The sequence below is a fragment of the Ammospiza nelsoni genome, chromosome 6 (genome assembly GCF_027579445.1).
Source record: "Ammospiza nelsoni isolate bAmmNel1 chromosome 6, bAmmNel1.pri, whole genome shotgun sequence".
In the NCBI taxonomy this organism is placed as follows: domain Eukaryota; kingdom Metazoa; phylum Chordata; class Aves; order Passeriformes; family Passerellidae; genus Ammospiza; species Ammospiza nelsoni.
In genome coordinates this window covers 16,326,061-16,348,522 of record NC_080638.1, presented here as the reverse complement: position 1 = coordinate 16,348,522, position 22,462 = coordinate 16,326,061, and the positions used below count along the sequence as shown (strand labels likewise).

Below are 22,462 nucleotides of genomic sequence, written 5' to 3'. Positions count from 1 at the left end.
AGCTTTTGTGCTGTTCTTATTTCCCAGTAAATGCTGATCTTACATATTTTGCTCTATGTTAGCAAGAATAATAGCCTTGAATTTAAGTGCTTTGCTTTTCTGGAAATGGTCTTCTACTGGGTGAATATAACTGAAGATGTAGGTCTGTATCATATCTGCCTTTGAAGCTAATTTGGAGGAACTGCATGTGTAGAGCCCTTGTTGTTTTGTAACCCATTTAGATGTTAAAGGACTGAAGTCAGGCACAGTCTTGAGCTATTTGTGCATTTCATTCAGGTTCATCAGTCAGTTGTCTCAGCATTCACCTGTTTTTAATGCAGCAGCAGTTTTTACTCATCAGTGCCTCTGTAAAACATCAAAATAGAGTATGTGACTGAAAATATTCAGCAGTGAAAATAGTCTCTGTATTTGAATCATGGACTGGATGAACCACGTGTTTCCTTGTGGGAGAGTGAGGAAGCATAAATTTAGAGTATTGGGAGAACACATTCCTCAGCTTGATTGGAAACCAGAACAACAAAGTAGTTATGCCTGAATAAAAGCTGGCTGAAAGAGGAGAAAATTCAGGGGTGACATTTATTTTGCAAAATTTTCTCTGGCATTTTTGTTTGGTGACGTGTTGGATTTTGTCTCATTTCCAGATGTACCTTTGCAGGTTGGTATGGGTGGAGTGTCCAATTCCTGTGTTGGTCAGCCTCTCTCTCAGTTCATTTCCAACTTCCTCATCTGTTTCCAGGCTGCTTTGCCTGTGGACCACCTGATTATCCAGATACTATGCAGTCTTTGGGAGCAGTTCTGTCTTCAGGTTTTGGGGTTGAGAGTTGTAAGTGGAGTTTCAGAATGTCAATTCAATATTGTTCCAGTACTCCCTGGTCACCAGAGTTCTTTTAAGTATATGTGAACACTTTGCTAGCAGACTGAGTTTTTACTTTTTTTTTTTTTTTATTTAGAAGTGAGGCCAGGAATTGGGAGATTTTTTATGTTCTGACATGACTTTAGTTTTTGGCTGCAAATGTCAAGTGAGTTTAGCTTTTGTTTTGTTTTTACTGATTTGAATGCATGAAGACATGTGGTACCTAAATTAGGGCAGCAGAGGAGTTGCCAATCAGTAATGAAAATGCTCTGTCATTTTAACTGTGTGGGTGCTTAATCATTTTCCATAATAATCCTCTGCTTTAAAGTACAAAAGAAAAGGGATTCCTACAGGGCCATTGTGTTCTTCTGCAGACAGGGAAATATGGCATCTTTTAAATAATGAAGAGATACTTCTCTCCTCTGGTGCCTTAATTCTGAGTAGATTATAATAACTATTCCTTCTTAAATATGGCTTTTCCTCCTTTGACATCAGAACACTTTAAAAAGAGCATAATGTCACAGAAACAGAAGCTGAGGCACAAAAAATGAAATTGGCCCAACCAAGGTAACCCAGCATATCCACAGGGGAGTCAAGAATAAAATTCCCATTTCCTGAGTCCCAGGCCAAGGCTCTACCTTGTAGGCTAGTGGCTCTTGAGGATCATTTTGAGTTAATCTCACGGCCATTCTTTCCCACTCTCTGCTGATTGCTGTTTCCACTGCTCCTGCTTGCATAACCCATTTTCCAAACTCCTCCTGAGTCCTTCTCATTTCCCACCGCCTGAGCTGCTGCCTTTCCTGCAGTCACCCACTTGCACTGACACCACCCCAGCAAAGCGTGGCCCCTGCTGAGCTGCTTTCCCTGGGCTTAAGCCTTGCGTGCTCTTGTGCTGCTGTGACTCACAGTCAGCAGCCTCTGCACAGGCTGTGTCATCCCTGCTAAGCCCTGAGTCCAGAGGCACTGCAGGTACCTCAGAGTGACAGCTGAGCTAACACAAATGTAACATTTTGCCTTTTGCTGCCCAAGGAATCTCTAGCTTGGGCAGCAGGAAAAATGGTGGAAGCCTTGGAGCACACACTTTTAATATTTGGTGTCTGGAGATGTTTGGACCCATGCACTTGCATGAAGTTTTTTAAGTGTTCAGGTGAATGCTGAGAGTTGAAAAACCTGGCTGTGCCAGGCTGAGACAGGGAAGATATCTTGTTATAGCGTTTGCTTTGTCAGATAACGAAAGTCAAGGGATGCAGTTCTGGACCTGTTTTTTAACATTTGGTTAAATTTGAATTCAAATATTGTTCTTGATTGCAAATGAACATTTATATTTCCCTAGGAGAAAAACTGGGCCCTTATAGTCCTAGATGAATGCAGAGGCTTTGGGAGTCCTGAACAGACAGGACTTTTATGCCCAGACTCAAGTAAGTGAGTGACTTAAAAATAACCTTCATCATTTAAGCATATTTTCCTGAAGTGAAGGTAGTTTGTGGTGAGCTCAGAGGCAAAGTTCCTTCCAGGATTTATATGGAAAGCAGAAAAGTAGGCTGCCTTTTTTTGAAATTATGAAAGGGATATGCAAACTGGCGGGATAATATCTTCAGGATATCTTTTTTGTAAGCAGCTTTGTGCTCAGTTCTTTTTTGAATGCTCTTGCCTTAGCCCTGCTTGCTCTCTTCTGTATTTCACTCGGCTCATTTGTCCTAGCAGACATTTGTTTCAGTGATGTATTTTCTTTTTGGCCCTGAAAGTTTAAGGAGAGAGGAGGCAATTTACATGAAAAATCACTTTATCCAGATTAATGACTGCTGCACTTGACTGTTATCACAGTGGTTTTAGCTAGGGTTTTTTTTTTTTTTTTGGTAGAGTGAAAAAGCAGAAACCTCTTCTCAGAAATTTCTTCCGTCTGAAATTTCAATTGTGGAGACACATGAGGTTGGTCCAGAAAAAATGAGTACCTTCATGCAGTCAGAGGAAAAGCTATATATGTAGAAGTTGTGGTTGAGCTTTAAATGTTAGCAATTAATAAGCCACTAATTACTTGACAGTGGGTACAGATGAAGGGCCAGCACTGGGTCTTAGAGGTGGGAACTCACTGCTGAAAGCTGAGTTTACAGAGGAGGAAGCACAGATGTTCCTTTACAGCTGGAAACAGGCAGAATATAACTGAGCTGCAAAACCAACTTCTGCTCTTACTTGCAATGGTGTGAACTGAGGAGTAGCTGGTGGCATTACTGAAGCCTGAAGTCAGAATCTACCCACATGGATAGATTTAATGCTTTAATAAAGACATGCACCTCCTGTAGGGAGAGGGGGCAGGCATGAAGGAATTAATGTTTTAATCATAGTACCTAAGCAAAAGCTCCTTAACTGCAAGGCAGCTGGGACAATGTGGTAAATTTCCCTTAGGATTCAATGCATTAACTTGTGAGATTTTCCACTTCTCTTGTTTCCCTCTCACCCTGTGTTGTCAGAGCTGCCGCTGTTGTGCAAGGGGAACTCTGGGGTCAAACAGATCTTAAGCTTTAGAGCATCTTTTGAAGGGCAGTGGATGGTTCTGTTTCTGAAGGGTTTTAGAAGTCATCCAGAAGACATGGTTACCTCAAATCAGACTGAGAGGAGAACCTAAATGAAAACAAGAGTGAGGAATGTAAAATGTAGCCAACCTGTCCTCTAAGGCTCAGATAGATGCAAAGTGCAGTGGAAGGTGAAGACCTACATGGGATTTACAGGGCTGAATTGTTGGTATTCCTTATGGTGATGGAGAATTAGCACTGGGCCCTTCAGTCAGTGTTAAATAAAAAATGGAGTAGATAAATCTATTTCTGGATTCTTAATACGTTATAAGAGGAAAAGTTGTTCATTAAGCAAATCCTGGACGAATCTGGATCTTACGTCTGGAGGTAAGAAATTTCATCTTCTGAGAATGATGGCATAGAAACAGTGTGAGAAAAATAGTTCTTGGGGGAAACTAAAGCAGAAATCAAGTACTTAATGCTGTATCAAGGACTACAAAGGAGTTCTCTAATTATATACAGCCTTTCCTCTATCCCTAAAACACAGCTTGAGGTCTTCCTTGTGTTTCTTTTGGAGTAGAGTTTTGTGATGACAAGGTCCAGCTGCAGTTGGGGGCTTTTTGTGTATAATTTAGCACTTACCAGAGCCATGAGTGTTTCTTCTGGGTTTTTTTTTTGGGTTTAATCTCTACTTCCTCCAGACTATAGGGACATTATTCCTTTACATTTCCATTCCCATCAGTAATTGCAGATGCTGTAGGTTGCCTAGAAGATTGCCAGTTTTTTTGAAGTTCCTCACATGAGGATAAAGCTGTGTATCCTTCCTTTATAGAAGTACTTTACCAAAAATGCTCAGGCAACTACAATGCTCTTGGCACACAGTCCATAGTTGTCATTTGTAGCATCTAAAATGAAACGTAATCCCATTGTGTTTCTCAGATCTTACTGGTGCATGTTTTGTGTGGCAAATCAAGTGTGACTCGGACATGTGGATTTCTTTCTGTTTCGGATCAGGTGAAGTGGTGTGGCTCAGTGATGAACAAGTGAAGGATGGGGCCCGAAGAAGTAAGAAAAACTGAATTCATTTAATCAGCTAAAAAGACAAACATTTATTATTGTTGGGGAGGGAAGGAAGATACCTAGATCATTATAGGGGTTTTTAATCTTCCCTTGTAAAATTACTAATGGTGTGAATTCTTTAGACATCAGTTGTATCAAGTGTTTGCAGGCTTCATTTATTATCTACTAACCAAAATTAGCATTGTAGAACCAAAGCAATACCAAGCTTTTCTCCTACATTTCTGTTGAGAACACTGTATTTATTCAAGATTTTAGAAGCAAGTCTCTGGAAACCCCTGATTGCTTCAGAAAAGGATTCCCCTTTACACTATACAGCAGGCACTGAAACCATGATACAAAATTTATTTTCATGCTAGAATTGTTTTGCATAACATTGTGCATGCATTTTACTCGGTACTAAATTGCATACAATGCTGTTGTCTTGTTTCTTAAACTTTGAGACCATTTATACTTGAGTATTTTCCTGATTTTGTACTATAAGTCCCAGTTTTAAAATAACACCTCTTTTGTTTAAAATTCATACTGATTACTTAATATGAACAATTTATGAAGGGTTTTTACGTTGGATCTATACATCAATAAAATACAACATAACCAGAGCTGGAAAATTAACCAGCTGTTACTGTCAGGTCCGAAGGAAGGTCCCATGTGTCACAAGCATGCCAACAAAAACAGACAGGAAAAAGTTTTTCTTATTTTTATACACTTCTAGTTGGATTAAAAGTTCTGGATTTCCATGTTGGTGTGATGAACTGTGAAGGCGTGGTCAATATGACCGATGACTGCCTGATTGCACTTTTTAAAACCATTACTCTTTATCTTGTATACAAAAAGAAGCGATCCATAGCAAAGAAATGTACAGTTTTATAATGTTTTACATTTTCGCTACAACAATGTATGTAAAAGTAAAGAGCTTTGAAAGAAAATATATAACTTTGCTTTTTTTTTTCTTTTTTCTCCTTAATCATACATTTGCAGTATTTCTTGTGTGTGTGTTGTTTTGTTGGGTTTTTTTTTGTTTTGTTTTTTTTTTTCATTTTCATTTTTGTCTTCATGCAACTCATGCTTTGGAACAAAAAAATAGATTAAAAAAAAAGAAAGATCTTCTACAGTTTTGTTACATTTTGGCCGTAGAAAAAGCCTGCATCTCTAGTACAACTCCAGAACCACGAAGAATCATCCATAAAACCTGCATGGAGCGAGTTAACTTTGTCCAAATGAGAAGGTCTTCTATGCCTGCACAGTTCCACAGAGATGTTTATTAGCCATCAATGTTCATCTCCATCTTGCCTTGTCAGGTCACTCTGACTGCCTCTGTTGGCATATATTTAGCAATGACTGGACTTTCTTTGCAAAGATCTGCATGTAAAGAATACAATCAGTACTTGAGCTTCTTCCCTGCGCTTTTCACATCAAGCTCGGCATCTTAGTGTTAAAGGAAGGAAGAAAAGGTGAGATAGCTACATGCAGAGGCAGCCATATTCTTCTTCAACAGGATTTTTTTTTCCATGCAGTCAGCCAGACTGAGACCTCTCTACAGTGTGTCTGAGTATTGCTTTCAGCTTAAAATAGGTGCCCATGCAAAGTTTCATCCTACTGTGCTTGTTTGCTCAAACTCCTGCAGGGTTCCTATGGCTCAAAAATATCCTGAGAAAAGCAAAATCTTCCATCGTTGGCATGTTTCAGCATCGACTAAACGCCTAACCCATTCCATACAGAGCCAGTAGATCCACCATTAGCCACAATAAGCATATACTAGCAGGATGCACCAGGAAGGAAGCCATCTGGTGCATCTACCCTTCATCCTATGTAGTGATACCATGCAGCACGTATGGCCCACCAGTGCTACGCCAATGCCTGCCTATTGTCATCTGAGTGCTATTTAGGAGTGTTGTCACCTAAGCATCAGAAGTAACACCGTTTGCAGCGGGTGCTACTGTGAGACATTGCATCTTCAGACTTAGTCACCTGGACTATATGCAACATCGCATAGGCTAATTGAAAGTAAAGCTTTTTAGACCATTCTCTGCTACTGATCCATGCTACAAAATAGATGGGATGGGAGACCAAGAACGTCTCACTGGGCTAGGAGAGCTGTAGGGCGCAGACACTGAGGATAATCCTATCGCTTTTCCACTTATGCCAGCTATGCTGTTAAGGCTCCGTGACATTTCGTAACCTTCATTTAAAAGAAAAATGCAAAGTACAGCATTGGATCAATGACAGAATGGACTAAGAATGAGGTCAACATCGTAGCCAGTTCAATAGCATCTGCATGCACGGACATGCCGAGAGTAGTATCGCTTGCAACATGACTCAGAAGGCCATTGGAATACAGAAAAAATTTAAAATATATACATTTTTAAAAAAAAATCATCATTTCTCAAGATGGTCAGGCTATGTAATTGATCCTACAGGCAGCAACATGGTTGTACCCTAAAAAAAAGAAGAGTCAGTGGGAGGGATTTTCTATGTCTCCGTCATACACTCACACATACCTCTCCCTTCCACTTCATGCATTGTGACCTCAGGCAAAATTAAGGTTTGTGGTATCTTTGTGGGGCAGGAGAGGGACAAGGCAGCAAAATCCATAGAATTGAATGTGTTGCTGTAGAGATACTACTCCTTTGTTCTCAGCATTAAAAAAAAAAGAAAAGAAAAAGAAAGAAAACAAAATTGCATGCATTCAATTTCCCTCCCTCCCTCCCCCCTTATTTTTCAAGCATGCACGTAAACAGCTCAGCAAGTGTACAGAGAGTTGCACAAACTATGGATGAAATTCTGTTGGAACAACAATTAAGATGCTCTCAACATGTTTCAAACAGGCCAACAATATGCTGACGTATATTACTCTTTAGCCAACCAGCCTCTGTTTCATTCAGGAACGAGAGGAGGTTGCAGTGCATCGTGAAAACCATACATTCCCCATCCCAAAGGATGTGCCATTTGGAGTGTTCCCCTGATCCACTGGAACCACCTGAACTCGCCCAGGCTGAATGAACACGGCCAATGCTTATCCAATACAGAATCAAGTAAAACGCTTTGCTACAAAGGTAAATTTTAGAGGATATACTTTCATATGAAAGTCTTGTGGTCCTACTATATCTTTGTTGATGATAAGCTTTAGACTTATAAATGCATACACTATCTATAACTGGCATTTACTATAACTATTGCCCATCATGGCACATGGGAATTCCATACTCAGTGTATGGTTATGTCATACAATCTTTGCAGTTTTAAAATATTGACTCTATCTTATACTATATACAGTACACCAGTGGTAAACACTGATTTGAAGAGAGTGAGTTCTTTTCCAATTTTCCCATTCCTTTGATGCATATAGATGTAGATCTAATTTTGGGTTTGTATGGTTGCCTCACATTAAATTATTTAAGCAAAACAGTCTCTTTTAAGAAGGGAATGCTTTTTTAATGGGATTTTACTTCTGTTGCTAAATAGATTATTCTGGCCATTAGCAAACTACTTCTGAGAGATTCATACCTGTCAGAAGTCTGAGAAACTAACTAATAATGATTTATTTATGAAAGGATTTTAAGAAACCTGTGCCAACAGATGTCCATGCTTTTCTTTCTTTCGTGAACTAACCAGCTGTGAATATCCAAATATTTCTTTTAGTGCTCTGTTGAGGTCACTAAATAATAATTTCTTATTTTCTTGAGTATGTTTTGCTTTTGTGTTTTATCACTTCTGTCTGCCACCTCCAAGTCTGTGCTCCTCAGAGTCTGGTAAGCTCTGTGAGCTTTCCAAGTGGCAAACCTTCATTGCTATGATACATTAATTGGTCTCTCCTTATGGGATGGGCTAATTTAAGGACATAGTAGAGCATCCTCCACTAAAGCTTCCTGCACCAGCTGGGGTGGAAGACTCAACTGCCTAGCATATCTGCATGGGGTAGTTACAGCTCCTCAGGCTTTTCTTTCTGAAAGAAATAGGTTAGAAACTCCAAATGCAGACATCAGGTGGTGGTTTCCAGCCCAAACGTGCATCTCTACAGCAAGCGCACTATCGCGTGCTACAGCTAAGCTGACTTTCTCTTAGTTATTTAAACCGGTTGCTAGCTACGTGGTACAGGGCCCCAGCTACATACCCTTTCTTATTCCTCCATCAGGCGGGCAGGGATATTCCCCGGTTGATAAGAGGAAGCAGGGTCCATATCTCTCCCGAGTGCCAGAGCGGGTAAAGGGCAGGCCCTCATCAGGCGTAATAGCCTGGTCTATGTGGGGACAGTCTTCGTTTGCCAGCGCCGCCTTGGCCACCTCACCATTCAGTTTCGAATCTTCAAACATATAAGCAGAAGGCTATTGAAACACTATGCACTGTTTATTAGAGTTCAGGTGCAAATTAAGGGTTCACAGCTAAAGACTTCTATAGCAACACTCTAAAAGGTAGCACATCTGTCCTAGACACTGCGTTCATGTGCACTGCACCAAAATAAAATAAAGTCTGTTAAGTGGGAGGAGAAACAAAAGATGATCCCATTAGGTGTGACAGCAGCCACCTGTACGTCCACACTGAGGGGCCCTTTCAGAAGGGGGCGTGCAGTGGTTCCTAGTCCTGCGAGCAGAAGACCGTGTTAGAAATCAGAGTATGTTTTTGCATGACATTGGATGGTGCATGGATGACCTGTTTGTCATGGAGCCTACTGTCGCTCAGAGCTCTGGAGAGGCAGTGGACTGAGAGTTGTTTGAGTATATTCTGTTTGTGCTGGTTTACGCCCATGTGCAGTATTACTGAGGGGGAAATTCCTGCTCTTCCCCTCCCCAAAATTTACCCAGATGGTTTTATAGCATCTCCAGTATCAGTCATGCAGAATGGCTGTACACGTTTTAGACACACAGAGTACGTTACTATGGAAATACGACAGCAGAACGTGGATTTAAAGAAAACCCAATCCATTTTCTGATGTTCTCCTCTGAAACACATACAGTATTTGCAATGCCAGCAGAGGACACTACATACACAAAACACTACAGCAGGCCATGAATTTGGAAACTAGATAGAGTAAAATTTACTCTTGGCTGTAAATAGCGGCAATAGGTTGTCAGATTTGCCCATTTTGCTCCACACATTCCCATGAGGATAGACTGAGAATCATATGTTTTCTCTGTGTGACTGGGTTTTACATTTATATAACAATTTAAAGTGCTATTTAGTGTAGGATTTTTTTAGGGTTTTAAAGTGCAAATTAGTGTATTGAGAATATACTCGAAATATGGCACAGCTCAATATGAGTATTTTGGTTGAAGGGAAGGAAAAACAGTCAAAATGCGCTTTCTGAAGCTCCACAAATGCCGAGATATGTTAACTGAGCAGTACTGGCAGCATCCTACACCTCGGTTGCACAATGCTTATTACCTAGACACTGTAAGGCAATGGGTGATCCTGCAAGTCTTTAAGGAAAGAAATTCAATGGATAGACTTAATTTTAGTTCCCATTCTACATTCATGTACTAGCTTGTTCTAAATGCTATATAATATCATCATTTAATTTGCAATTGTTTTGAAGCCAGCTAATAAAACAAGCCTCAAAGAAAAAAAAATACAGTTAGGTAGGGTTTGGAGGTATGATTTTGATCATCTGATGGATAACAGATAGGTAGAAGGCAGAAGCATTTTCAAGTTATGTTTCTTACTTTACATACACACACACGCACACACACACACAGGTGTACATGACACGCACTGTGCACCTATCATGCACCAGTAATTGTATTCTTTATTTTTCTTCTATTTAGATGTCACTGGCTTGTCACAACATAATCTGTCTTTGCTGCACATCTCACCTCTGCCTCCATTTTTCTTTGTGTAGAATCAGCCAATTATTTCCCCTGAGAGGGATGTAGTAATGTTTTGTTTTGTTGTGTGAGCAATGAAATAATTAGGTCTCTCAACACATTTAAAAATGTGGCAAAAGCTGTAGGGGCATTTTAATACTTGTAGACACTAATTTCAATAGGATTCTAGAGTTTTAAGGTTTCACTGTGTTGCAATTTCTTTCTGTTCATAATAATCACTGCTATTTAATACCACTCTGAACAAAAACCTGGCATGGCTGCCATAGAAACCGTGACACTGCAGGTACTGAGCCATGTATTTAAAAATCACTTAACTGTGTTTGGGGAGAGCTGCAGTCCTCCTGGGGAGGAGCAAGAACTGGGCTGCTTCATAAGCCTCTACTGCTACAAGCTGGTAGCTCTAATCCTGAAATGAGGCAGCTGAGTCAGCAGAGCTCTGCGCTGAAATCTCTGAGACACCCACTGCTGCTCCTGAGCCCAGGTTTGCAAATGAAATTCTTGGTGATCGAGGGCAAATTGATCCATTCAGGAGCTCAAAACAAGTCTGAGCAGAGTGGTTGTGGGTCAGGCTGCTCACTGGTAACAGCCATTGATTCTTTTGGGAGCAGCTTGCAGGCTCTGTTGTGCTTGAATGGCAACAAAATTGACCTTCTTCAAATTAATTTCTTGAATTGCATTATAAATCTCTAGTAGCTTGAGCTGGAACTTGCTCTTACAGCCTCTTCAGGGTCCCTTAGCTCTGATGATTTTTCCTCTATGCTTGTTAAAATTCCACAACCTTGTTATTTTATTTCCATTCAAGAGGAAGAGAACAGAGTAGCTGGAGATGTGGGCAAATTACTGAACTATCCTATTAATGTCCCTTGAACATTACAGTCATGGGCCATGCCTTAGGGATCACATTCTGGATAGCCATGCTAATCCACAGTGACAACTTGGGTGAATATTTAGGAAGCAGAGAAATTGCCAGCACAGAACACTGCATCTATGCTGGTGTATGTAAGTAAGTGCTAAGTAGAGTAGTTGTGTTCCAAACCACTGGCTACAGTACCTAATTTTCTGGAGGTGTGTGATTAGTCTGTTACATCACTGATGCCATCAGTCCACAGTTAGAAGTTCCCGTTGTTTTAACTAGCAGATTGATGTGCTGAACAATTTTAGGAATAAGGTCTAAAGATGGAATGAAATTACATTATTCAGGTTGATTTCTTCAATTTCTATTTGCATGTTTGCTTTTTCCAAGACTGACCCTGTGTTTGAGAACTGCAGATAAAGAAAAACTATGCAAGCATTGCTGTCTGGTGACTCTGAGTCCAGTTATGCTAATGACAACTATTTCCAGGTGCTTAAAACTTCTAAGGGTTGATTTTGGCCTGACAAACTTGTGAGTCCTTCCATCCCTGCTAGCAGAATCTGAATTAGGCTCATACAGCATTTTTGTTCTTTAGGTTCTGTTCTATGAAGAGAAGTCAATATTATCATCTCTGTTTTACAGATGGGTAAAACTACCATGCAGTGAGGTGACTTGCCTACTGCTATGTAAGAGGTTATTTACAACAAAATCTTCTGACTCTCAGCTTGGCACTTTATCTCCCTAATTGTCCTATCTGTGAATACCTAGCAAACTGCACCAGCTCAAAACATTCTCCTGCAGAGATTTGGCTGAGAGGGTGAAGAAAATATTCAGCATATTTCCCAGGTGAATAATTTGTGTCACAACTACATCATTTGTGTGGTTTCCACTTTTTTTTTTTTTTTTTCCTATCTCATCCCTCTGCATTTGAAGAAAAGTACATTAAAAAAGTACATTGTGTGTTTCCAAGCAAATGCTGGATTTCAAAATGGGGGAAAGAATTATGAAAAATATCCCTACTTAGGAGAACTGCTGGATTTTGTATTAGTGTACTCTGCTTATTGTGGAGAAGCACAAGAGAGCTGCCCATGTACCTGCTGTTCCATTACTCATCTCTTTTGCCACAGCAAATTGTTGTAAATTGTTACAGTGGTTTTACCAGTGCTGCTGGTTTTGATTATAATCAAGAGTCTGACACTGACTCTCCAACTATTTGAATTGCACCTTATGTTCAGAGTATCAGTGGACATAATTGTATGATACGTTTATTGACCTCAATCTATGCTTAGAAATGTGGCGCTTGTGCTGAAATGGTTCCTGCATGGGGAAAGTCACCCCAGTCCTCTTCCCTGGAGCAAATACTGCCATTCTCCAACAGCTGCCAAGAAACAAGTTCATGGCCTACCCTGTAGGTATTGTCAGAAGTTATGTTGGGGTCAGGGGTGGTGGCAATTCTCCCTGCTTCATCTCAGGATTGTAGCTGTGCCCCCAAACCCCCATGTCCTCCTCTCCCATGTGTTTACAGACCTGTGCAGTGGTCACTTATTCCAAAGAATGGATGAGTTGAAAGGTACTCTCAGAGGGGAACATTTTCAGTGTTTACAGGATCACTCTGACTGAAACAGGGCGGAGAGAAACCCCACAATCCATAGCAAGGTATCTGAGCATAGTCGCCCACAAGTCAATGTCTGAACACACGCACGGTGACAGATTTGTCCACATTCTGCTAAAAAAAATGGGGTTTTCTCAGCTCTAGATCAGAAACAGAGCAAATAGGAGACATAGTTTTGGGGTTTTTTTGTCAAATGAGGTGACTGACAATTTCCTCCAGAAGAACAGAGAAAGTGTTGCTCCTAGCCTTGTTTAAAGATTGAAAGAGATAAGGACAGAACTTGAGTACCTACAGCTTTCCTAAGCAGACATTGGGTGACTTCAGAGCTTGTTTTGAGGGAAGGGTTTGACCGGCAGGAAGCAGGCAGGAGCAGCTGAGAACAAGGCCAGGAAAGTAAGTTTCTTGAAAGGTGAAGATTTTGCCTTTATTACTGTTTGTGGATAGTCCCACTCCTGATCAACTGAGTGTCCTTTGGTTCTTTCTCAGAACATAAGGGTCATTTTCATCTAAATTGTGCCATTAATGTTTACAGTAGCTGCCTGAGGAGTTTTATGAAGAAGGTTCTCCATGAGATTCCCTAAGAGCAGAGACCTTTAATCCAGCTGGCTCCCTGAAGAAAGTATTGGTTATGTGTTCCACAAATTAATTACTCTTCTGTATTTCAGTCCTGTCATACTCTCCTGGTGATGTAAAAGGGTTGTTACTGTGGCAAACATTATCTGTGTCATACTCTGCTGGCAATGGGGAATTCTTCTTGAGAAGATGGGTTTCCCTGGCTTTTGGGATCGTGACAGAAAGCTACAGGAGCAGGGGTGGCACAGCTGAGGTGAGGGTGGAGAATTGCTGTGCTCTAGCTTTTCTTAGCTACAAGGCTCTTATCTGGAAGTGGGAAGTAGAGCAGCCGTGAGGCTGCTGGAGGACAGATTTTCCCCAGCTGTCTTTTTCTTAAAAAAAAAAAAAAAGGCAAGGGTTTTACATTCCTTTTTGCATCCTGGTTTTGCAGCAGCACTTTTGCCTGATAATTCTTGTGTTAAGCAATGATTATGATTAAATTAGGAGTAGGAATTCAAGTATTCAAAGATATTTACTTTCATTTGTGGAGGAGTTAAGAGCTGCTTGCTATCTGAAAATATCCATTGACTTTATATCCCCAGATTTTACTTCCCTAGTCAGCCAGCTAGAGAATATACCTCATGGACCTGTTGTTTGTGAACAGAGAAGGGCTTGTGGGTGGCATTATGGTTGGAGGCATCTTGGGCACAGCAATCATGAAATTATACAGTTTTTGATTCCTAGAGAGTAAGAAAGGGGGGTCAGGAGAACTGCTACCTTGAACTTCTTGAGGCAGACATTAGGAGCCTGGTTGACAGAGTCCCTTGGGAGGCAATCCTGAAGGGTAAAGAAGTCAGGAAGGCTGGACATTTTTCAATAAGGAAATCCTAAAGGCACAGGAAAAGGCTGTCCCTGTGTGCCAAAGAATGATCTGGTGAAAGGAGACCAGCCTGGCTGAACAGGGAACTTTGGCTGAAACTCAGGAAAAAACAGGGTGACTTTCACCTTTGGAAGAGGGGGTAGGCAGATCAGGATGACTACAGGGATGTCATGAGATCAGGCAGGGTGAAAATTTAAAGGGCCAAAGGCCAACTAGAACTCAATCTGGCTATTGCCATAAAAGATAATAAAAATCTTTCTATAAATACATTAGCAACAAAAGGAGAGCTAAGTAGAATCTCCATCCTTTATTGGATGTAGGAGGGATATATGACAGAGGGTGACAAAAAGGCTGAACTATGTAACAACTTTCTTGTCATAGTCTTTAATAGTCAGTCCAGTTTTATTCTGGTACTCAGTCCCCTGAGTTGAAAGACAGAGATGGGGAGCAGAATTAATCTCCCAAAATCCAAAGGGAAATGGTCTGTGAGCATGAAGACAGAAGTTTTCAGGCCAGAGGGGTCTGCCCAAGGGTACTGAGGGAGCTCATGGAATGGCTTACCAAGGCACTTTCCATCCTTTATCAGCAGAACTGGTGCACTGGGGAGGTTGGCAAATGTGACACTGAGTTACAAGAGTGGCCAGAAGGAGGATCTGGGGAACTTCAGGCCTGTCAGCCTGACCTTGGTACCTGGGAAGGTCACTGAGCAGATTGTCCTGAGTGCCATCATGTGGCTCATGAAGGACAACCAGGGGATCAGGCCTAGCCAGCACAGATTTAGGAAACCCAGGTCCTGCTTGGCCAACCTGATCTCCTTCTATAACAAGGTGACCCACTTAATGGATGAGAGAAAGGTTTTCCACAGCATTCTTCTACAGAAATTGTGTGCTCATAGCCTGGAAAAGTGCACTGTTCATTGGGTAAAACACTGTCTGGATGGCTGAGCCCAGAGACTGGAGGTGAGTGGATTCTATCCAGCTGGCAGCCGGTGACAGTGGTGCTCCCCAGGGCTCAGCGCTGGGCTCAGTCCTGTTCAAAATCTTGATCAATTTTGTGGATGAGGGGATGGAGCAGCCTCAGCCAGCTGCAGACACACCAGGCTGGCTGGCAGTGCTGATCTGCTGCAGGGCAGGAAGGCTCTGCAGAGGGATCTGGGCAGGCCGGAGCGATGGCTGAGGCCCGGCTGTGTGAGGGTCAGCCAGGCCAAGGGCCGGGGCCGGGCCTTGGGCACAACAGCCCCAGACAGGGCCACAGGCTGGGCCACAGGGGCTGGGACCCTGCTGGGCAGAAACGACCTGGGGGTGCTGCTGACAGCAGCTGAACATGAGCCAGCAGTGCCCAGGGGGCCAAGAAGGCCAAGGGCACCCTGGCCTGGATCAGCCATAGTGCGGCCAGCAGGACCAGGCAGGGATTGTCCCCCTGTGCTGGTGAGGCCACACCTTGAATCCTGTGTCCAGTTCTGGGCCCCTCACTGCAGGAAAGACATTGAGGGGCTGGAGAGAGTCCAGAGAAGGGAAATGGGGCTGGTGGAGGGTCTGGGGCACAGGTCCTGTGAGGAGAGGCTGAGGGAGCTGGGGATGTTCAGCCTGGAGAAGAGGAGGCTCAGGGGAGACCTCACCGCTCTCTGCAACTGCCTCGAAGGAGGCTGGAGCCAGGTGGGTGTTGATCTTCTCCCAGTAAGAAGTAATAGGACAGAAGGAAATAGCCTCAAGTTGCAGCTGGAGATGTTTAGATTGAATATCAGGAAACATTTCTTCACCAAAAGGGTTGTCCAGCATTAGAACAGGCTGTCCAGGGAAATGGTCAGGTTGCCATCCCCAGGGTTATTTAAAAGTTGTGTGGGTGTGTCACTTTGGAACATGGTTTAGTGGTGGACTTGCAGTGCTGGGTTGGAGGTTGGACTTGATGACCTTAAAGACCATTTTCAACCTAAAGAATTGTTATTCAATGATTTCTCTTTGAGATGTTGCATGGAAAGGAAGTACTTACAGTTAAATTCCCAACTCTCTTGAGTCTCTTGAAGTCAAATTCCACTTGTGTTAGCAAGTTGTTTCTGTTTTAGTTGCCTGGATAGTGTTTACTCTGCATTAATATTCATTGTCCACTCATCAATTGCATCAGTATAAATTACTGTATTCTTTTATGCTGGACTGCATGGAAACTCTGCTGTGCTTCTTCACTTATTAAGAGAGAGTCAGAGCATAACAGCAAATCAGGTAGTAAAGGAACTTCACACTGAGACAAATAAGCTTTTCTTGAGTTGGTACATGACTATAGTGATTTCTGAGTTCCTGACAATTAAGAATAAGCAATAAGCTTCATGCTGTCCCTCTGGAAAGCGATCATAATGTCTATCAGCTACTTTTTACCATTCTTTAAAACTAGTTTATGGGAGTAATTGGGGAAGATTGTAAAACAAAATGCTTTGCTCAGGACATCATTCAGCAAAGTAACAATTATACTTCTGTGCCAGACAATCTTTGGCTACAGAAATCAATTTTACAGGCTACAGAGCCTCATACAGGATTAAGAAATGTGAATCCCATGGGTGGGGACTCATTTTTCTTGTTGTTTAATCAGGTCCTCAAAGTGAAAGGGATATAACTATATTACATTAGAAAAATAATTATGTAGAAGATATGTTAAACCACAGACAAAGGATGACAAAATGATGAAATGATGACTTGGAGAGTGTGAAAGGAAGTTTAGCAGAGAGAAGAACAGCATAGAAAATATGGGTTTAAGCCTTTGGAAATGAGCAATGATATGTTGACATAGGCACCATTGGTTTTCACATGAGAGTGACAAGAATCCTAGATTGGTAGGTTTGGGAGTGTTTTCTTCTGGAGAGTAATGAAAATTAATTTTTCCCATGCAGACTATCTGAAAAAAAGAAAGTAATTTGACTAAATAGCTCTATTTTCATACCAAGTACTTACTCTTTGCATTAATACCTCGCATCAGGTTTTGTGTCACAACCTCAGTGAAGTTACCTATAGTCTGTGACATTCCTGGTTCTTTTGCAATAAAGAACTGTTTTGTAATCTCCTCGGCTGCCCAACATGGAGCTCAGGTTGATGGGAATTGGAGAAAAACTTCACAGAATAAAATGTGACAGTCTGTAACATACACAAGTCGCAAGCAACGTAGAGCAATAACAAGTAAATGTTAACAAACAGAGCGAAAGAGAGAAAGAGAAAAAAGAGAGAAATGTGAACATGTAAAAGAATTAAGATTCCTATATAACAACTTCATTTTAGTTACCCCAATATTCTAAGGCCATTAAAATCAATATCTACGTATGTTTATTATAGTTTCCTGGTTTTTATATTACTGCATATTTTGAAAATTCTGAGTACTGAAGGACTTTACACTGCACGAGAGCAGAATTTAGTATGCTACATGAGTTATGCAGAATCCTTCCAACCCAACCTACCTCTTCAACATTTACTCACCACCAGGGTCCCTCCAGGAAGCCGTGTCCCCAGGAAAGGCACTCCAGTGACGGTGGTGACCGTCTCTCCCAGTACTAACTCGGCCAACATAGTAACGTCACTCCCAGAGAATATCACCCTTGACAGGTACTACTTCTTGAAGTGAGGTGACAGTATGTTGGCTGCCTACCTACTGGTACTGCTAGAGAAGTACAGGAGCTCTAGGAAAGTCGATCCAGTGCATCTTGCTATTTACAGGCATTATTGGATATGTGCTTAATGCAGTGCTGAGAACAGTTGCTTCTGGAAATCCTGCATTGCAAAGAGCTCTGGAAGATCCTTCCTAGTTTCATCCTGATCCTCTCGTGGGTTTACTTATACCTACCCCGAACACCTGAGAGTCTCACTAACACCCAGGGGATCATTGACAGGTTACAGGAAAATGCAGTCAGGTGAGTAATGTTACCACCTTATATTGCTGCTCTGACTGAGGAATACAGTATGATGATCTATACAGTATGGTTTCTGAGACATGGAATGTGGATGAATGGATACAAAGAACTATGACAGCAGGAATGGTAGAGTGCTTGTTATTCCAGCTTTGTGCTTATAAACAGACAAGCAAGTCAACAACAGGCTCAGAGAAAATATTCAGCAAGTATAGTCCAAGAGGGATACAAGCAAGTGGACTGGGCACAGAACTTGGACCTCATACCCTATACCTCCTTGCCCCTGGCCTTTTGTAGTAACAGGTGAGTGATCTGGTGTGTTTAATTGTACTGCAGCAGAAATGTACTTGTTGCACAGAGGTGCCTTTTCTTGTATCTGTCCTGCAAATACCAACCATACTCAGTACAGCAGAAGGAAGAGATGCCAAGATTATCTTTTTCATATTCCAGGAATGCATTCTGCACTGGCTGGCATGGGAACCATGTGCTTGAGAAATAGGATTTACCATATTTATATCTGCTTTGTGCTGGAGGATTGGCACAGGTTGGCCTTATTTGGCTGAAGTGCTTGTATCTGTGTTTTCCCATGACTCCAAGTGCCTTGTGCTCATTAGGTTATTAAGGCATGAAAACTCCTAAAATTTATTATTTAGTTCTGCATTTGTTTTTTAGCTTAGTGCAGTCCTTTCCCTAAACACCCTCAGCCCTGGCTGAGGTCTACAGGGTTTGTATGGTGAGATTTTCTAATTTTATAAGTTTTTTTTCACATCTCACCTAGTGCCAGAAAAAAGCATGAAACATTAAGCACTGTGCTTGGATACATAGCTCCTCCTCTTTGTTTTTAAATTACTTGACATAGAGGATGTTATTTTTTACTCACATTCTAAAGTCAACAGTAGTACAAGTGACACCCACTGGTTTTATCTCTTCAGGAAGTGACAGATGAATAATTGTACAACAAGGTATTACATTATATTAGTTATAGATTCTGCTTTACATGTGACCCTCAGCTGTGAGGTTGCAGGAATGCCACACGAGGCAGGGGGCAAGGAATAGATCCAAAGTGCTTCCACAGAACTGTAGGCACTTAACTGACAATATTGAATTAGAGCTGCAGTCACCTGTGATCCCTTATGGAGAAAGGCACCCTCAGAGGACAGCTCAGGTCATAAATGAGTGGATTACTCTTGGAGGCTGCCTGGTTCTTCTTCTAATATAAGGGGGGCCACAGACAAATTAAAATTAAGTTAGATGAGAAGAACTGAGTGTTATTCCTTTTGTTTTGAGCTGCTAGCAATTTCTCCATTAGATGCCAAACACTCCATCATCAGTGATATCAAGATGTGATCATTACCTCATTTGCTATTTTGGAGTGAGGAGGTTTGGATTTTAAAGACTAGGAAGGCTAAGTATAGTGAGGAAAGAAAAAACACCTCCCTATTACCTTTTCCACTGCCTTTTTAGTACTTTTTATGTCCAACACCTTTAAACACCTGAACTTTTTAAGCTGAAACAGACCTAAGCTTTTAGCAATTACTTTGCCATCTACTGTCCATCTTACAGAGAGGGGCAAAGGTTTTATGACACTAAAATTAGATGAGACTTTTTTTATAGTGTTCAGAGACACTTGATCAGAGAATTTGCTTCCTGGAGGTTTGAAGGACCACCACAGTAACTACATACCTATAGCTTTAACAATGCTTTGTTCTCCATAAAAGCCACCGAGGTTCACAAGCTGCAGTGAAATGTTAGGCAGCAGAATGGGCCTCTGACAAGAGCTGCCTAGAGTTCCCAGCTCCCACTGAGCACTGGCACTAGAATTACAGTGCTCAGCACACTTCTGACGTTAGAGGCAGTGTGTTGCACAAGGAATAAGGGTTATTTAGGTTATGATGACAGAAGAGATGAAAAATGAAGCCCTGAGAAAAGAGCAGCTCCTTCAGAAAGCATGAGTGATAAAGCTGGAATGGGTAATTCCACACGATTTCTTTAAAAGGATATCAGCTCTCTCTCAGGAAATTGCATTGAAATAATGGGTTCCTAACATCACAGTTTGTTCCAGTTCATCTGACCATGGAGTACACTGGAGTCAGTGCAACTTTGTAGCTCCCTTCTGTCAGTGTTAGACTTGGATTACTTTAACTATTCAGACATCAGGATAGTCCAGGAGTGGGTTATTGAAAATTGACTTTGGGGCAGAGAAGTAAAAGAACCACAGAATGTTTTTCTGAAGCTGAAGTCTGTGTTAGTAATGACAGATATTACCCCTCTCCTCTTAGCTGCCTCAGTTATAGTAATTTTTTGTGTATTTTACAGCTGTCCACTGAATAGAGAATTTTGCCACAAGTACACTGTGAAAGAGCCTGCACAAGGATATCCTTGGAGTATAGCTTAAGTGAAGATGTATGCAGAGTGGATAAGAGAGGTGAGAAATTCTTAATTTGGCCATGGTTAAGTCAATATAAACCTTTTTTGTGCTGGTTTTGTAAATATATATATGAAAAGAATAAAAGGGTGGGGTAGATCTCTGAACAAATCCCAAATAACCTATCTCCTTGGCTTATGTATTATGAATGCATTCTTTAGACCATTGCTATTTGGCACCAGACAGTACTGTAGGCATCAAATGAAGTTATGAATTCTTGAATTCTTGTTCGAAATTTCTTTTACATATTGGAAAGTTACATTCACTGCTTCATCCAGTGACAACTCTGAGATGTCACCATGCAGTCAACTGGTCCAGCAGGTGAGCACACAGCTCATGTAAGAGAAGGGCTGAGGAGCTGGGCAACACTTTAAAAACAAAACTGAGAGCTTTTAATATTTGCTTTGCAATTTTTGAGGTCTTAAAATGTTTCACTATGTACTGAATTAAATTATTATACCTGTAGGACAGTGTGAGGTTTGGGACAAAAGTCATGTTTAAGTGGTTGGAACCGTATTTCTCTGGTTTTTGAGGGTTTTTTTTGTTGTTTTTTTTTTTTTTTTTCTTATTTTTTCTTTTTTTTTTTTTTTTTTTGTTTTGTTTTGTTTTGTTTTGGTTTTTTTTTTTTTTTACTTCTGTTATGATACTGACTGTTTAGAATACTCAAGCCTTGAGATAAAAGACAGTCCAGCATAGTGTTGTCAACCATAGACTATGGTTGACTGATGCTTTTTTAGTTGTATTCAACTAGTGACTTTGCCACAGACCTTTCAAGTAATCTTCCTCAATTAAATTAAGCCCTGTGTCAACTGAAAATATTGGAGATTATTTCAATTTTATCTTTGCTGTCCACTTAGCCTGTTGGGTATTTGATTGCAGTATAGTGGTTGTCCTGTATAAAATGATGCCAAAATGAAGCCCTGATCTTGAACAGGGCCTGTAAACAGCTCTGCATTATGACAACATTAATCCTTTGACATGGAGATGTTAGAATTTGGTGGGTGTATGTTAAGTGAGGAGGGATACTGTTCTCTATAGTTTGAGATATTCCCAGGTAAAAGAGTTTTGGTCAAATTGGTCAGGTGAAATCTGCTGCTCTGTATCAGGCCCAGTTTCACCAGGCACTCTTTAAGCAGACAATGATTTGTATAGAGGAAATTTCTCCTTTCTTAATGCTGCTGGCAAAGGTCTGACTGCAGCTCTAGCTCTGCCATCCTCTACTCTGAAATGCCTTTCCTCCCTTTTGCTGCTTTCCCAGCCACCCACTGGTGGGATCAGACAGGATGGAAAACAGGAAGAGCTGCTGCAGAAAGGGGAGGTAAGGTAGAATGAAACTAACATTCTTGAACTCTGACTGATTAAAATCAAGTGCTGTTAATTAAAGATACCCTCCTGCCAGGTGTAGATTAGCCCAGGACTGAGCTGCTGAGAGTGTTGGGGGCAATAAAAAGATTTAATTCAAACCTGCCAGTCTTTAAATTCAAAGCATCTTTGCTTTGGCTGCAAATGACCACAGCAGCTTTGGCAGCAGCTGTGCAGCCTGTGGGCAAAACTCTGCTGTTTGCATGCCTGTGCCAAGAAAGTGCTCCTTATCCTGGGAGGAAGCACCGGGCAGAGCTGTGCTGAGCTCTCTGCAGAGCCCCCTTGGCCCTGAGGGCATGGACCAGGAACAGATGTGAAGTGCAGACTCGAAGAATGAGGGAGAGAGTTCATGTGTAGAACTGCTTCATGCTCAGCCCTGTTTGGTGATGTGTCTAATCACTCCACTACCAATAATGTATAGAATTAATAACTTCATGTGATGTCCTTTACACCTGAGCAACTAAGCAGGCTTTTTGTTTTTTAATAACATATTGGATAAAAATCACATGATCTTATGTGACCTAGACACTGTCACACTGAACCTTTACAGTTAAAAATTACAAGAAATATGCTGGACAACTTGGACACTATTTTAGAAAAGTTAGGCACCCATTCTGTGTTCCTAATGCAATA

The 22,462-nt window shown here is 41.3% G+C and overlaps 1 protein-coding gene across 5 annotated transcripts in view; it reads right to left on the bottom strand.

The window, feature by feature from the left end:
* KCNC1 (potassium voltage-gated channel subfamily C member 1) overlaps positions 1–22,462 on the bottom strand; it is a 121,269-nt gene that overhangs the window by 11,039 nt on the left and 87,768 nt on the right. The window contains exons 3-4 of one of the 5 annotated variants that reach the window (XM_059475338.1): positions 8,555–8,743; positions 5,442–6,622 (exon numbers count right to left, since the gene is read on the bottom strand). The exons of 1 other annotated variant lie outside the window; for it this stretch is intronic. In XM_059475338.1, coding sequence (XP_059331321.1) covers positions 6,486–6,622; positions 8,555–8,743 — 326 coding nt within the window. In that variant the 3' untranslated portion in view covers positions 5,442–6,485. Of the gene's footprint in view, positions 1–5,441; positions 6,623–8,554; positions 8,744–22,462 lie in introns of those variants that run through there. 3 more of the 5 variants (XM_059475340.1, XM_059475339.1, XM_059475342.1) reach the window with 3 other exon arrangements.